The 16,575-nt window shown below is 46.6% G+C and overlaps 1 protein-coding gene across 1 annotated transcript in view; it reads left to right on the top strand.

Annotated features, from left to right (window-relative positions):
• LOC129410035 (cyclic AMP-responsive element-binding protein 5-like) overlaps nt 1–16,575 on the top strand; it is a 67,407-nt gene that overhangs the window by 11,424 nt on the left and 39,408 nt on the right. Inside the window, exons 2-5 of the mRNA XM_055157112.1 lie at nt 7,923–7,984; nt 8,207–8,294; nt 10,164–10,270; nt 14,225–14,610. Coding sequence (XP_055013087.1) covers nt 7,931–7,984; nt 8,207–8,294; nt 10,164–10,270; nt 14,225–14,610 — 635 coding nt within the window. The 5' untranslated portion in view covers nt 7,923–7,930. The remainder of the gene's footprint in view (nt 1–7,922; nt 7,985–8,206; nt 8,295–10,163; nt 10,271–14,224; nt 14,611–16,575) is intronic.

The raw sequence follows: 16,575 nt of genomic DNA on the forward strand, positions 1-16,575 counted from the left end.
CAAACCAATAAAAAGCGTATCAATAGGGGCGGGACGAGACATCATTTCCACAAGACGAGACGAGAGACGAGATCATGACTTATGTTGTTATGAATAAATTGTGTTTTTATTTGTTTTATATCGCTTTTCAAAATAAAACCAAAAGTAAAAACACGGAAAAAACAAAAATTTTCTTCATTATTTGTCTCCAAAACCAAAATTTTTAAAAACGGATAATGATTTGTTTTTTTTTAGTTTTTGATTTTGTGTTTAAATGAAAAATGGAAAAAATGGATAATGACCGATTCCAGTTTCTGTGATTTAAACTTCGATGCCGGACTGAACCAGGACTAAAACAGGACTGAACCAGGACTAAACCAGGACTAAAACCAGGACTAAACCAGGACTAAACCAGGACTGAACCAGGACTGAAACAGGACTAAAACAGGACTGAACTGAACCAGGACTAAACCAGGACTGAACCAGGACTAAACCAGGACTAAACCAGGACTAAACCAGGACTGAACCAGGACTAAAACAGGACTGAACCAGGACTAAACCAGGACTGAACCAGGACTGAACCAGGACCAGGACTAAACCAGGACTAAAAGAACTGAACAGGACTAAACCAGACTAAAACAGGACTGAACAGGACAGGACTAAACCAGGACTGAACCAGGACTAAACAGGACTGAACCAGGACTAAAACAGGACTAAACCAGGACTAAACCAGGACTGAACCAGGACTAAACCAGGACTGAACCAGGACTAAAACAGGTCTAAACCAGGACTAAAACAGGTCTAAACCAGGACTGAACCAGGAGTGTCGGGTGATCAGGCCTGAGACCGGGACTAAACCAGGACCAGACCAAGACCAGACCAGGACTGAAGCCAGGACTGAGACCAGGACCAGACCAGAAATGAGACTGGGATCAGACTGGGACCAGACCGGGACTGAGACCAGGATTGAGACCAGGACCAGACCAAGGCCAGACTGGGACCAGACCAGGACCGAGACCGGGACCAAAACAATACCAGACTGGGACTGAGACCAAGACTGAGACCGAGACCAGACCAGGACTGAGACCAAGAACAGACCAGAACCAGGACTGAGACCAGCACTGAGACTGGGACTGACTGGGACTGGGAGGACCAGACCGGGACCAGACCAAGACTGAGACTGGGACCACAATGGGACCAGACAGGGACCAGACCCGGACTGAGACCAGGACTGAGACCGGGACCAGACTAGGACTGGGAGAACCAGACCGGGACCAGACCAAGACTGAGACTGGGACCACAATGGGACCAGACAGGGACCAGACCCGGACTGAGACCAGGACTGAGACCGGGACCAGACTAGGACTGAGACCGGTTCCAGACCAAGACCAGATTGGGACCAGACCGGGACCAGACTAGGACTGAGACCGTTTCCAGACCAAGACCAGATTGGGACCAGACCGGGACCAAACCGGGACCAGACTGGGACTGAGACCAGGACTGAGACCGAGACCAGACCAGGACCAGGACCAGGACCAGGACTGAGACCAGCACTGAGACTGGGACTGACTGGGACTGGGAGGACCAGACCGGGACCAGACCAAGACTGAGACTGGAACCAGACCGGGATTGAGACAGGGACCAGACCAAGACTGAGACTGGTTCAGTCCTGGTTCAGTCCTGGTTCAGTCCATCATCACAGTTTAAGTCATGTAAACGGTCACTATCCCTTTTTTTTTCCATTTTTCATTTAAACACAAAAACAAAAACTGAAAAAATTAATCATTATCTGTTTTTTTCATTTTGGTTTTGGAGACAAATAATGAAGAAAATCGTTGTTGTTGTTTTTTTTTCATTTTCTTATTTTTGGTTTTATTTTGAAAAACGAATGAACGACCGACACACAGATTGTTGTCGCTCTGTTTTTTTGGAACTAGAGACTTTTGTTGTTCAGCTCGTGTAACTGAGCTGATGTTAACGGGAGCTGCGACTATTGCACCATGACACACAAATATGAAAAATGCGAGTCATGAAGTTATTTCTTTATAATTCTCAAATCTCTGCACAGTTACAGAAAATCACGTGTGGGTTGTTTCCCCGTGATTCTTAGTAATGATGTTCTGAGGAAATCAGTTTCTTCTGTATTAATGAAAACCTGATTTAAACAGATGTTAAACCGAAGATGTTCATTGTGTCTTTTTATACACTTTAACTTCTTGGGTTCTTTTTAAACACAATAGGCTCTGGTTTCTTGCACAGTCCAGTCAGGTTCATTTGGTCTTCGGATAATTTACGTTATTTGGTTCTAGTTTCTATTGCTCCCTGCGCTCTTCCTCAGAGTCTCGTGATGTTTCTGTGTCGTGTCTCTCAGATGATTTAAACAGGTTTTGGTGCTGTCTTTCTACAGGTGGAGGCAGGACGACAGCGCCACCTGCAGTCCCACTTCCTCAGGACAGTATCCCAGGTGTGTGAGAGTAAAAAAGCCCCTCGTCCCGGTTTATCGTCCCGTTGGCACGTTTCCGTACTTCGATTGCCTCTTTAATCCAGCGACGATGTTTGTTTTCGTTTGCTCCGTCCCAGGGATTATAAACCGGGACAAGGGGCTTTTTTACTCTCACACACCTGCGGTATTGTCCTGAAGAAGTGGGACTGCAGGTGGCGCTGTCGTCCTGCCTCCACCGGTGGGAAGACGGCGCCAAAACCTGTTTAAATCAGCTGAGCGACACAACACAGAAACATCAGACTCTGAGGAAGACGCTAGTGAGCAGTCGAAACTGTCAGGTATGAAAACAAACTCTTTGTCAGAAAAAAGAACCTGATAACATAAATTATCGGAAGATCAAATGAACCTCATCGGACTCAATATTCTAATGTAAGTCAATGGGAGCCAGAAAAGCCGCACGTGAACTTTTAGCTAGGGTTGCCCCGATCGGATCACGTGATCTGAAATCGGCGCGGATCACGTGACTGCGGACTCGATCCAGACACGGCCGTTATGGTCCAATCAAGTATCGGATTTTTTTTTTTTTTAAACTGAGGCACGGGATTTGCTCAGGGACGTCCAGTCTGTCTGTCCCAGCGTCTGTTGTACTAGAGACACACTCACGCTGGGACTTTTGGGTCGTGTCGTGCTCGGGCGCTGTTTCCTGTGGTTCTGTGGTTCGTGTTCACACCTGCGCGGCCGATGGCGTCGTCGCACGGCGCTGTTTGTTTGCATGTTGCGCAGAGAGGTGGTGGTGAGGGTGGGAAAAGCGGCGTGAAGCGTCTGTTGAGCGGTGGGACTGATGTTGCGGTGTTTCTCCGCTGTGGGTTTGTGGATGTGGTGGTGTTGGTGCGGGGGACAGAGGCTGTGGAGCTTCTGTCATCTCGTTTTTATTTGATAAGATTTTGTATTATTTGGATCATAGACGAGCCTAAATGTTTCAAATATAATACACAGACTTCCATATAATATCAAATATACAAAGTGTAGATTGTGCAGAGTCGAGTCTCAGGTCTGATCTGGTTCTGGTCTGGTTCCTGTTTTGTCCAGTTCATTAAGTTTAATAAGTTACACATTCCAAGACCAAACTGTGGTAAAAGTCAAGATTTTCAACAATGATGGTTCATGGTTAGAAAAGTGAATAAAATTAAAGTTTTGGACATTTGATTTTTCACAAGTTCAGGCAAATACTTCACATGAAATCAACACAATCTGATCCCACAAACATCCTGGATCTTATTCTTTGCTCTTAGTTCATTGTATGATTTTTATAGAAGTATCGGATCGGGACTCGGTATCAGGCAGATACTCAAATGACTCAGACTAGGGATGGGCATGATTAATTGATAATTGATCATTAAGAATTTCATCGATTACGTAAATTTTAATCGACAAACCGAATGTATGTTGCTGTGTGTATCGTGACCAAACAGGTGTGTACATGTGTCTCTGCATCAGAAGGAGCGAGACACAAACAGTGGGTCAGTCTGTAACGAACCGAAGCACAAATGTGGATTTAACGATGATTTGTACAAAAAATTCCACTCTTTCCATTGCGTTCGGGACAAGTGTGAGTCCATGTGCACAGTGTATAAAGCAGCACATATGTTTCTGTGTCCAGTGGGAAAAGGTTTTTCCAGGTGAGAGTCGCTCAATGTCGATGACGAGGCCCCGCCCCCCTCCCCCCGTACGCTGTCCTGGTTTTGACAAACACAAATCTGGTCACACTAACCTGTATTCACCTGAGTCATGTCTTTTAATCCGACAGAAATTGAACCACATCAGCGACACAAGAGCTGGAGTTTTATCTTCGCTTAGTTTATGCAAATTAGTGATGTGGTTTTAAGTTTTGTTTCTGTGAGTTGAACAAAACTGAATTAAACACATTATAATGTCAAACGGGCTGATGTGGCTCTAGAGTCGTTACGGTTTATATGTCGTAAAGTTGAATTTATTTATGCAGATTAGTAGTGCAGATAGTAATAATAATGATGATCATTTTAATATAAAAACGTTAACGATTAATCGATAATCGATTGTTAATTCTTCCGACGATCGATAAAGAAAATTTCATCGAATGCCCGTCCCTAACTCAAACTCAGAAAGGGCAAAAAAATGTGATCAGGACATCTGTACTTTTAGCAGTGTTTCTTCGTTTTCTGATCTCTGTGCAGAACTTTGGAAGCTGCTTTGTTTGTAAAATGTGCTATATATAAAAACAAACAAACAAACAAACAAAAACTCTGGGCCCCTTTTGTGACTTGTGGGGCCCTAAACTGCACTCGGGCTCATCTCGGCACCGGCCCTGCTCGAGTCCACTTCAGGTCCCGCACTGCCCCCTCGGTCGCTCCCTTGAACCCCGCGCCCCTCCCCCCCGTCATTACCTCTTTCTGGAATGTCTGACACACGCACACACACACACACACACACACACACACACACACACACACACACACACACACACACACACACACACACACACACACACACGCACACCCCGTCCCTGTTATCGAGCCGTATTGACGAGCGGATTGAGAGTCTGTTATTAACCAGGTCCCCGCTGAAAGACGGGTCGGAGCGAAACTCTTGGAGCGGAATCAAAAGAGCAGCAGCAGCAGCAGCAGCGGATCACAGCGGCGGCAGGAGCGGCAGGAGGCGGCAGGGGCGGCAGGGGCGGCAGGAGCAGTGTGTCTGTGTAATAATAACAGAGGGGGATGTGAAAGCACTTGTCCTAATAAAAGCCGCTCCGGACTGTGATAAACGGGACAGGAATGTGCGGGCGAATGTGTGGAGAGCTGAGTACAGTACGGCCCAGGGTCAGAGAGGGTCACGCAGGAGATCTGAGGGTCAGAGAGGGTCACGCAGGAGATCTGAGGGTCAGAGAGGGTCAGAGAGATCTGAGGGTCAGAGAGGGTCATAGAGGAGATCTGAGGGTCAGAGAGGGTCAGCAGGAGATCTGAGGGTCAGAGAGGGTCATAGAGGAGATCTGAGGGTCAGAGAGGGTCAGAGAGGAGATCTAGGGGTCAGAGAGGGTCAGAGAGGGTCAGAGAGGAGATCTGAGGGTCAGAGAGGGTCATAGAGGAGATCTGAGGGTCAGAGAGGGTCAGAGAGGAGATCTGAGGGTCAGAGAGGAGATCTGAGGGTCAGAGAGGGTCATAGAGGAGATCTGAGGGTCAGAGAGGGTCAGAGAGGAGATCTGAGGGTCAGAGAGGGTCAGAGAGGAGATCTGAGGGTCAGAGAGGGTCATAGAGGAGATCTGAGGGTCAGAGAGGGTCATAGAGGGGATCTGAGGGTCAGAGAGGGTCAAAGAGAGGAGATCTGAGGGTCAGAGAGGGTCAGAGAGGAGATCTGAGGGTCAGAGAGGGTCATATAGAAGATCTAGGGGTCAGAAAGGGTCATAGAGGAGATCTGAGGGTCAGAGAGGATTATAAAGTAGATCTGGAGGTCAGAAAGGGTAGATGTGTTGGTCATAGAGGGTCATAGAGGAGATCTAGGGGTCAGAGAGGGTCATAGAGGAGATCTGAGGGTCAGAGAGGGTCAGAGAGGAGATCTGAGGGTCAGAGAGGGTCAGAGAGGAGATCTAGGGGTCAGAGAGGATTATAAAGTAGATCTGGAGGTCAGAAAGGGTAGATGGTTGGTCATAGAGAGAGATCTGAGGGTCAGAGAGGGTCAGAGAGGAGATCTGAGGGTCAGAGAGGGTCAGAGAGGAGATCTGAGGGTCAGAGAGGATTATAAAGTAGATCTGGAGGTCAGAAAGGGTAGATGTGATGGTCATAGAGGAGATCTGGGGGTAACAGAGATTAGATCTGTGGGTCAGAGAGGCTAAATGTGGGGGTCAGACAGGGTCATACAGTAAATTTGTGGGTCAGAGAGGGTAAATGAGTAGATGTGTGGGTCAGAGTGGGTCATAGAGGAGATCTGGGGGTAACAGAGGGTAAATGAGTAGATGTGTGGGTCAGAGTGGGGCATATAGTAGATCTGGGGGTCAGACAGATTAGAGATGTGGGTCGGGGAGGGTCAGACGTGATGGAGGCAGAGGTGAGACCAAGTCTTTGTTTTGCAAGTCTCAAGTAAGTGTCAAGTCTTTGACCTCAAGCCCGAGTCGAGTCCCAAGTCAAATACAGGCCAAGTCCAAGTCGAGTCTCGAGTCACTGGCCCATAAGTCCAAGTCAAGTCCAAGTCGTCTGCTTTGAGCTTCAAGTCATGTCAAGTCTTTAAACCAAAGAACCAAATATAGATTAGACTTTTGCAATTTATATGAATTTTAAACTAAATTGTACTTAAATTTTTTCCTTTTTAAATGTCTTGACAAGATCTTAAGAGTGAATCATTGTGGCCAGAATAGAAAGAATTCAGACTTAAAAGTGCTTCTTCAAGTCACAGACCTCAAGACCGAGTCAAGTCCCAAGTCTTAATCCATTTTATCAAGTCAAGTCTCAAGTCCTAAAAATTGTGACTGAAGTCTGACTTTGAGTCCAAGTCATGACTTGCAAGTCCCCACCTCTGGATGGAGGGATGAGACCAGTGTCCTGTGTCTGTGGTGACCCGTGTTATGTTCAGGGGGAGGCAGAGGGGAGGAGGTCAGAGCGCTCGTCTAGTATGAATATGTTGTGTGTGTGTGTGTGTGTTTGTATGTGTTGGATTGGCAGCCTCTCTTCCTTCAGTCTGTCCCGGGGCAGCATCTTAGTACCACCGCGTGTGGAGTGTTTGAAGAATGACTCCAGTGTGGTGCTCTGAGGCCCCGTCCACACTAGTACGTATTTGAATAGTTTTCGTTGTGGATGCAGTGTTTGTTCACACTAATCCGATGGAAAACGGCTCCAGAGACGGAACGATCTGGTGCTTCCAGCTCCCACGAATTCATCTTGAGTATTGATCTTCTGAAAACAATGATACTCTGACGTAGGAGCTCTAGTTGCCTCCTTATTGGACCACGTCACTGTGACTCGCTCCTTCATGTGGCGCTATTGCAGAAAACAATTTAAACAAACCGCAGACAAATGGGAAACAGCGTCGCTAGAACTACTCACACAGAACAGACTCACCATCAGCAGAACACCCCTCTGTCACAGAAAGAACACTCATATTCCACTGAGTCGTGTCCTTTTTATGGCCGACAAAAGTTGAACCGCGTCAGGACACAAGGAGCGAGCTGTTTTTTGAGCGCTTAGTTTATGCAAATTACTAAGCTGCTAAGTTGCATTTCTGTAAAACGTAAACAAATATGCGCAAAGCTGTGTGGACGGAGAAGAGTTGCGGACACAGAAACGTTTCCCATATGGTGAATCCTTTCAGTCTAAACCTTTGTCAGACGAGAGTGACATTCTCATTCTCAGGTTTTATGGCTTCAAACCGTGAAACCACAGGACTTTATCGTTGTAAATTATTAGGAAGTCGAAGTATCACGGTTCCACTCTTAAACGTTCATGTTCAGATCTCTGACAGGTTGTGTGTGTTCCAGGCTGTGGGATGAATGAGCTCCAGGACCGGCCGTATGTGTGTGGGGCGCCCGGCTGCTCTCAGGTCAGTGCCCAAGACTTTTTAGAGTTTTTGATTTAATAATAATCCCACTGTCTTTGTTATAAATGTCTTTCTATGTGTGTTTTACAGTCTGTATAGTCCAGATCATGATTAATATTCTTATTAAAAGTTATTCTGGTCCAAAAGTATGTTTATATAGGAGGTTTAGTCACATGTTTTTATCTTATCTTTATTTATTTCTTCTGTTGTGTTTGTGTTGGACAGAGGTTCCAGTCAGAGGAACATCTGAACATCCACAGACACAAACATGAGATGACCCTCAAGTTCAACTCCATCAAGAACGACTTCACAGGTCAGAATCACACACAACACACACACAACACACACATCACATCACAGCGCACACATCTTTATTCTCATCACTCAGCATCAGATTATCAAGAAACTCACACAATGAGCTTTATTTGGCATTTTAAAGTTGGGTTTTATTCATGTGGTGTGATATTAGAAAACCCTGGACTCTCTTTTTTTTTTGCTGATACCAACATTAAGAGTTGAAATGTTTGTATCCTGCTCTCTTAAGGCCCGTTCAGACCAGAGCGTCAAGACGTCCAGTTTATATGTAAAGTCGATGTGGACGGGCGTCTCGGGCGTCCCGTGTTTTTGCGGCGCGTCTTCGGGTGTCAGTGCGGCGAGAATCTGGCATCGACGCAGTGTGCCTTAAGTGTTCTGGCGTCGACGCTCGAGATATGCGTCCAAGGCATCAGCGTCAGAAGCTGAAAATGCTGAACTTTTCACGTCAGACGCGCCGCATCAACCAATCAGGGACGAGTATCCAGAGACGTAGTGATGTTATTATCAGGAAGAACGAGAAAGACCCAAGAACCAGACCCACAAACATTAGTGGAGCATAAATATACACACTACAATCACTGAGTGGATCACAAGGACTATACCAGAACCGGACCAGGACTTAACCAGGACTACATCTGGACTAAACCAGAACGAGATCAGGGCTAGACCAGGACCGGACTAGGACTAAACCAAGACTAGACCAGGACCGGACAAGGACCGGACCAGGACTAAACCAAGACCAAACCAGGATTAGACCAGGACCTAACCTGGACTAGACCAGGACTAGACCAGGGGACCAGTGTGATTAGTGGAGTATACATATATATACGCTGCAGTCGTCGAGTCGATCTCCTGTACTGATGTTTTATGTCATAAAAACACTAAAGTCTCTCTCAGGCTAGTCTGACATTGTTTCGGGAAAAGACCAGGACCGGGCTCTTGTTTCCAGGGCAACAGACACTCTTCAAGTATTTTTCTCCGGTTCATCCACGTTGTCAAAGTTACGCGTCGGGGGCGTCTAAACTCAAATTCAAAGGCGTCCAAATAGAGGCGTCTAGGGTGTTTTTTTTTACTCTCTGGTCTGAAATGACCTTTATAGTTTTACAAAAGTGTTCATCGGTGTCACCAGAGTCTTCACCTGCAGACAGAAAACACTCACAAGTTTGTCTCACTCTCAGTTTATGTTCGAGGCTCATGTGAAGCTCAGAACCTCCAGAACTCCCTCCCTGAGCTGCAGAGGCTGCACTAGCACTGACTCACGGGGGTTGGGTAGTGAACAACCGGATCGAGCTCATGTCTGGGGATCATATGTAAATACAAAGATGCAAAAGATTCACAGAAGAGTTTTTTCTTCTTTACTGGAAAAATGTAAATATGAAACCACAGGACAAAAACCACCACCAATATTTAAAGGCGCATTACGTAACTTTTCTGGTGAAGAGTCATTCACTTGCTTGTCTCCACGGTGATGTTGTTGTTTTGTCTGGAATGTTCCACCGAAAGTATTAAACCTTTTTTAAACAACCAGGTGATACCGTGAGGCCAAATCACATGTGCAGATCTATGGAGAGGCGAGCGCACTAGCAGTTAGAATCATGTTTTACACAATATTTTTAAACACCTGTAATAAAATTAATACAAAATAGAAACCTTTAATGCCATACTGTGGAACATTCTAAGCAAAACATCTTTAAGTAGGTAGAAAATCTCCACCTAAAAGATACACAGTTCATGTTTAAGAGGAAAGTGAGAACAAAACCCCTCAGTGCCCCGGGGTTTGACAGTGGTTATGACGGTGGTGGTGCGGCTGAGCCTTTGCCCTCAGACCAGGAGGTGACCGGTTCTGTTCTCTGTGTTGCTCTTGCAGCCGACACGCCCACTCCCACCAAGTTCCTGCAGAACTGTGACGAGGTCGGTCTGTTCAAGGAGATCGAGGAGGAGTTTCTCCAGGCGCAAGAGGAGGAGAAGAAACAGGTACCACACTCTGAACTCTGACCTCTGTGTTTGTAACGTCTGTGCGCTTCCATGGCAACGGCGTGGTTGGCTGCTCTTGTGGCTGCCTGGCTCACACACTGAGCAGTTTTGAGCTCAGTTTTTAACATCATATCATGGGATTTTAACAAATTCAGAAGTGCAGCATGTGGAGTTCAAAGAGATTGTTGAAATGACCAAGCCTGATTCATCAGCCAGTTTAACTTCGTAGAAACCGTCTGACCTCGCAGCATTAAGATTCGTTCACTCAATGGTAGGCGGGTACTTTTAATATTTAACCAATCGCTGCTATTTGGCCATGACGTTTGTAATGCGTCGCTAACAGGGATAACTGGTATATTAAGCTTTTCCCAAATCTCGTTGGAAGAAGGACAATAACGTCTTTCACCTTGATAAAATTCACCAAACATTCTCTTTGTTCCGGCTTTAAATCCTCTGGAATCGTTGCCAACACAGAATGTCCGTCTTCGTCTAAATCCATCTCGACGCTTTGTTTACTGTTGTGCTGTTCCACAAAAGGAACCCAGGCAGACGCTTGAGTTTGACGTCATGGCTTCACAGCTCTTCATTGATTGGCCGGTGCGCCGTCTACAACTTCCGGGGTTCTTGCAAACCGTCTAGTGTATTCTGATTCCTGACCTAGTCGCAGTAGAGAAATTAAATTAAGCGGAGGCACTAGCCTGGCTGGATAGAATCCGTGGCAAAGGAGAAATTCAATTTGCCAACTGGACAATTTTTTTGGTTGACCATGTATTTGTACTCGGAAAAAAAAAAAAAAAAACTGTCTAGTTAACGATTAGAATTTCTCCTTTGCCTTCCTTCTGGATCAATAATGTATCTATCTGTCTTCTGTCTAGGGCTGTAGTCGACTAAAGACACGTCCTCCCGATTAATTAAGGCCCTGTCACACCTTGATGATTTAGCCAGCAAATGCCAACACACCAGAATTTCCCTAAAACGCTGGCATACGCTGAACTATTTTTATTTATTTATTTATTTTCTGGCGTATACATAGTGTATTTATAACAGGTTGGATGTGTACATAACATATTAGTAAGTTATATGCACTTATACAAATCTTACCTATAACTTATCCAACGTACGCCAGTGTATTTGCCAAATTTTTCATACGTTGACGTACTCTGGCTAAATTGTCAAGGTTTGACAGGGCCATTAGTTGACTAAAAATGGGCGTGGCAAAAGCTCTTCAAAAATTCCGTATCTCTGTGTATCTGACCCAAACTGCACTCACCAGACGACACCTGCTGGGGAACCAACTCTTTATGCAGAAAAAAGCTCCAGGAAACATTGTTTTTATAAAAAGGCGGATTAAACTCGTGAATCATGATCTGAATCCGTGCGGTGGCTCACCTCAGTCTGTGGGGTCAGTGTGATTCTGTTACAAATATCTGTCGGGTCACACGCCAAAACCTCAAAGCGGAAGATTCCAACACGTTCGATATTTACAACTGTCTCTTGTCATCAGCTACAGCAGCGGAGCCAGACGCCCGCAGCTGTTTACGCTTCTGTATTACACATTCTGTACGAGTCTTGTGAACTTTACAACGTGTTATAATGTTGTTCATCAGAAAGTACGATCAAAATCAGACCCAGACTTGTGTTTTGTTTCATTCACACGTGATTGAATGTGAACCCTGCGTTACTGGGCTGTCTGCATCTCCACAGCTCAAAATAGTTTGTTGTAAATTCCACGGCTGGAAGTATCCAAATGATTCTGGTGAAGGTGTACGGAGTTTAAAAACACAGTGGAGCACTTCCTGTATAGCCACATAACATAAGCACAAGATGGAACAGAGTGTTTTCTGTCTGAGAGAAGAAGTCCACTTAAACATGTGTGAATGAAACAGACACAACTCCAGGCATATTTTTTTAGGAAACAAAATTTATAAGAAGTAGGAGCTAAGTCGAAAGGCAAAGCTCTCCATTTACCAATCAGTTTATCAATCACGTAGATTGATCCTTCCCTCACCTATGGTCAAGGGCAAAAGGACAAGATCCACACGCAGTCGAAATGAATTTCCTCTGCAGAGTGTCTGGGCTCTCCCTCCCTTAGAGATAAGGTGAGGAGCTCAGTCTCACGGAGGAGTGGAGAGGTGCAGCTGAGGTGGCTCGGGCATTTGTCCCAGATGCCTTCTGAATGCCTCGTCTGGGCATGTCCCACTGGGAGGAGACCCCGGAGAAAACCCAGGACACATCAGAGCGACTATGGCTATGTTCAGACTGCAGCCTGAAGTGACCCAAATCTGATTTTTTTGGCCCCTATGTTCCTGTATCTGATCTTTTAATGTCAGTCTGAACCACACAGATCAGATTTTTTCCAATGTGACCCAGGACACTTGGATATGTGCTCCTGAAACTGATACATATCTGATCTTTTGACATGTGACTTCAGTCTGAACGGCCAAAGTGCATTCATCCACCTACACGTTATCAACAAGACACAAACGTCACTATTCTGCGCTGAAGTAGGTGAAAATTGTTAATGAACTCTGTGTGACTGAAGTGAAGCACATCACCACTCACCACTCTTGGCTCCGTCTCCACATCCACACGTTCCTTTTAACGGACTGAACCACAAAACACCACGACCAAAAACCTCGTCCTTCTCCTTCTCAATCTCCTCCTTAAAACAAGTAAGTTGTTCATGTTCTGGCTCCGGTACGAGAGGAACTTTAAAATCTCCAGGTGCTCGATGCTGCGTCCATGTTTGGACAACTTCTGTAAACACAGAGACGCTCGCTGCGGTTGACGTCGTCGTGTCTCCAGTGTCACATGTGGGACACTTTTGGGCCGTTTAATGTTCACACTGGAGTCACATACAAGTCACATTTAATTGGAAATGTGAACGACCTCGCAAAAACATCGGATTTCACAAAAAAATCGTAATTGAGCGTTAAGCCCTGCAGTCTGAACGTAGACTATGTCTCTGGGTTGGCCTGGGAACGCTTCAGGAACCGTTCGGAAGAGCTGGAGGAAGTGTGTGTGGAGAGGAGAGTCTGGTCTTCTACACAACGGCGCAATGGCCTTGGATAAAGTGGAAGATGGATGAAACGTTCTTTTCTTTTTAGTGTTATTTTCTTGGTGAATAAGAGCACATGGAAAGGCTCACACGCTGCTCACCATTTTTCATTCAGATGCCCTGTTCTTTGAGGCAATTCTTTCACTGTCCATCCGTCCACTTCCTTCACTCCAGACACTTCCTCCAGCTCCTCCAGCGGGACCCCGAGGCGTTCCCAGGCCAGTCCAGAGACACAGTCCCCCAGCGTGTCCTGAGTCTTCCCCGGGGCCTCCTTCTTGTGAGACACGAACACCTCCTGACCTCCTGAGGGAGACGCCCAGGACGCACCCGGAACAGCTGCCCGAGCCACCTCAACTGGCTCCTCTCGACGTGGAGGAGCAGCGACTCTACTCCGAGCTCCTCCCGTGTGACTGAGCTCCTCACTCTATCTCTAAGGGAGCGTCCAGACACCCTGCGAAGGAAAACTTTTGAGCGCTTGTATCGGCGATCTCGTCCTTTCGATCATTACCCAAAGCTCATGACCAGAGGTGAGGGGAAGAACGGCGACTGACGGTAAATCGAGAGCTTCACCTTTCGGCTCAGCTCCTCTTCACCACAACGGTCCGATACAGCGGCCGCATCACTGCCGAAGCTGCACCTGTCCACCTGTCAATCTCACGCTCCATCCTCCCCTCACCCGAGAACAAGACACTGAGATACCTGAACTCCTCTACTTTCCTCTTTCACTGTCACTGTAGAAAATCTTTCCTGAAATTGCCTTGTAGCGTCTCTGTTCATGTGAGCGTGAGACAAATCATCGACAAATAATAACCCGTCCCTCTGCTCTCAGGACGGGTCAAATGCAGAGACCATAACCCGTAGCACCAGTCTAACCCGTGTCCGTTGTGTCTCCACAGATGCTCCCTCAGAACGGGCCGTCGTGTCTGAACCAGAGTCACCTCAAAGACCAGAGCGCCCCGCTGTCCCACCAGCCCCTGACCCACCCTCCGCCCGCCCCTCAGCACCACACACACACTCATTCCCACAACCGACAACCGCCCCACCACCACAACCAGCCCCATCACCCACCTCACCACCATCCACCCCACAGCCAGACCCACCAGACCCTTAACCAGCCCCACAGTCAGCCCCTCCAGCCCCACAACCCGCCCCACAACCACACCCAGCCCCACAGCCAGCCCCTGCAGCACCCTCCAGCCCACGGGCCCCTGATGGGACCGAGCTGCAGCCTGGCCCCTCACCAGACGGGGTCGGTCATCGCACAGAACCACTCCCACTCTGGGTGAGTACGACCGACACTTCTGTTTTACTCTGTGAGGTCGAAAGGTCTTTACAAGTAAGAAACAAGACTTCTAAACTGTATTTCTGTATTTCTGTATACTTTTACATAGGTGGACATAGGCGGTGCTTTTTGGGTTTTACAGGAAAAGTTATATTGGATAAAACATTGGATGAAACATTTTCTGGAGGGCAGGGACTATTTTTTGGTGGTAAAAAGACAAAAATCCATTTATCTCCCCTTGGTTTGTGTCATAGTACTTGAGACGGGTCGTGGTTTCGAGACACCGGCCTTAAGACTGTTTTTTTACGGTCTTGGTCTCTTCTCGGACTTGATCACGTTTGGACTTGGTCTTGTCTTGGACTCAAGATCTGACACTTGTCGAGGATGATCATATTTCATTACGGCTGCTGCTGTCGTCAATAAACTTCTTACCGTGACATTTGTCATGACGTGCGTTTGGTAAATGTGTAGAGGCTGATAAATATCACTGCAAAACCTGTAAGAGAATGAACTTTAGTAAGAAACTAGAAAAAAAACAGGTTTAAAAATCCTACACACTTTCTTCACTTTTTCTGTAAAGTATAAAACTGTGGGCAAGGGTCCAAAAAAGTTTGTTTGGTTTATTTGACCAGCCTTGGACCAGACCAGGACCAGGACTGAGACTGGGACTGGGACCGGGACCAGACCAAAACTGAGACCAGGACTGAGACCGGAAACAGGACCAGGCCTGAGAACAGGACTGAGACCGGGACCAGGACCAGGACTGAGACCAGGACTGAGACTGGGACCTGACCAAAACTGAGACCAGGACTGAGACCGGGACCAGGACCAGGACTGAGACCAGGACTGAGACCAGGACCGGAACCAGGACCAGGACTGAGATCAGGACTGACCAGACAGGACCAGAACCAGGACTGAGATCAGGACTGAGACCAGGACAGAGACCGGACCAGGAACAGGACTGAGATCAGGACTGAGACCGGGACCAGACCAAAACTGAGACCAGGACTGAGACCGGAAACAGGACCAGGCCTGAGACCAGGACAGAGACCAGGCCTGAGACCAGGACAGAGACCGGGACCAGGACCAGGACTGAGATCAGGACTGAGACTGGGACCAGACCAAAACTGAGACCAGGACTGAGACTGGAACCAGGACTGAGACCAGGACTGAGACCGGGACTGAGACCAGGACCAGACTGAGACCAGGACTGAGACCGGGACCAGGACCAGGACTGAGACCAGGACTGAGACCGGAACCAGGACCAGGACTGAGACCATAACAAAGACCGGGACGAGACAGGGACGGAGACTGTGATTGAAGCCGGGACCAGACCAGAACCGGACCGTGATTGAGACCAAGACCAGACTGGGGATTAAAACAGTTTAGTTCTGGTTTAGTCTTGGTTTTAATCCTGTTTTAGTCCTGATTCAGTCCTGGTTTGGTTCGTATGCGGCACAAAAGTCCAGCATCGCAGTTTAAGTCACGGAAACGAGACTTAAACATCCATTATCCGTTTTTTTTTTTTTTTTTTTTTGTCCATTATTCATTTAAACACAAAATCGAAGACTGAAAAAAATTCATTATCTGTTTTTTCATTTTGGTTTTGGAGACAAATAATCAAAAAATCGTTTGTTTTTTTGTGGTCTTGACTAGAACACCACCATTGATACGTGGTGTTCCACAAGGATCAGTCCTGGACCCACATATCTTCATTCTTTATCTGCTTCCACTTTGTAAAATGATGAGAAAAAACAAACAGTCCGATCACAATTACGCCGATGACACTAGAGAGTATTTATATTCCTGCTCTCACCAAATGAAAATGGGCCCAGTTTGTGTTAAAGCGATTAGTGACTGGATGTCCAAAAATGTTCTACAGTTAAACAAAGATAAAACAAAAGATAATTATCATTGTTAACAAAAATGCGGCCTGTCTAGAGGATAAAAGCGTAACTGCCAAAG

Source organism: Boleophthalmus pectinirostris, unplaced genomic scaffold, assembly GCF_026225935.1.
Source record: "Boleophthalmus pectinirostris isolate CB_2022bp ecotype Guang Dong unplaced genomic scaffold, ASM2622593v1 HiC_scaffold_21, whole genome shotgun sequence".
In the NCBI taxonomy this organism is placed as follows: domain Eukaryota; kingdom Metazoa; phylum Chordata; class Actinopteri; order Gobiiformes; family Gobiidae; genus Boleophthalmus; species Boleophthalmus pectinirostris.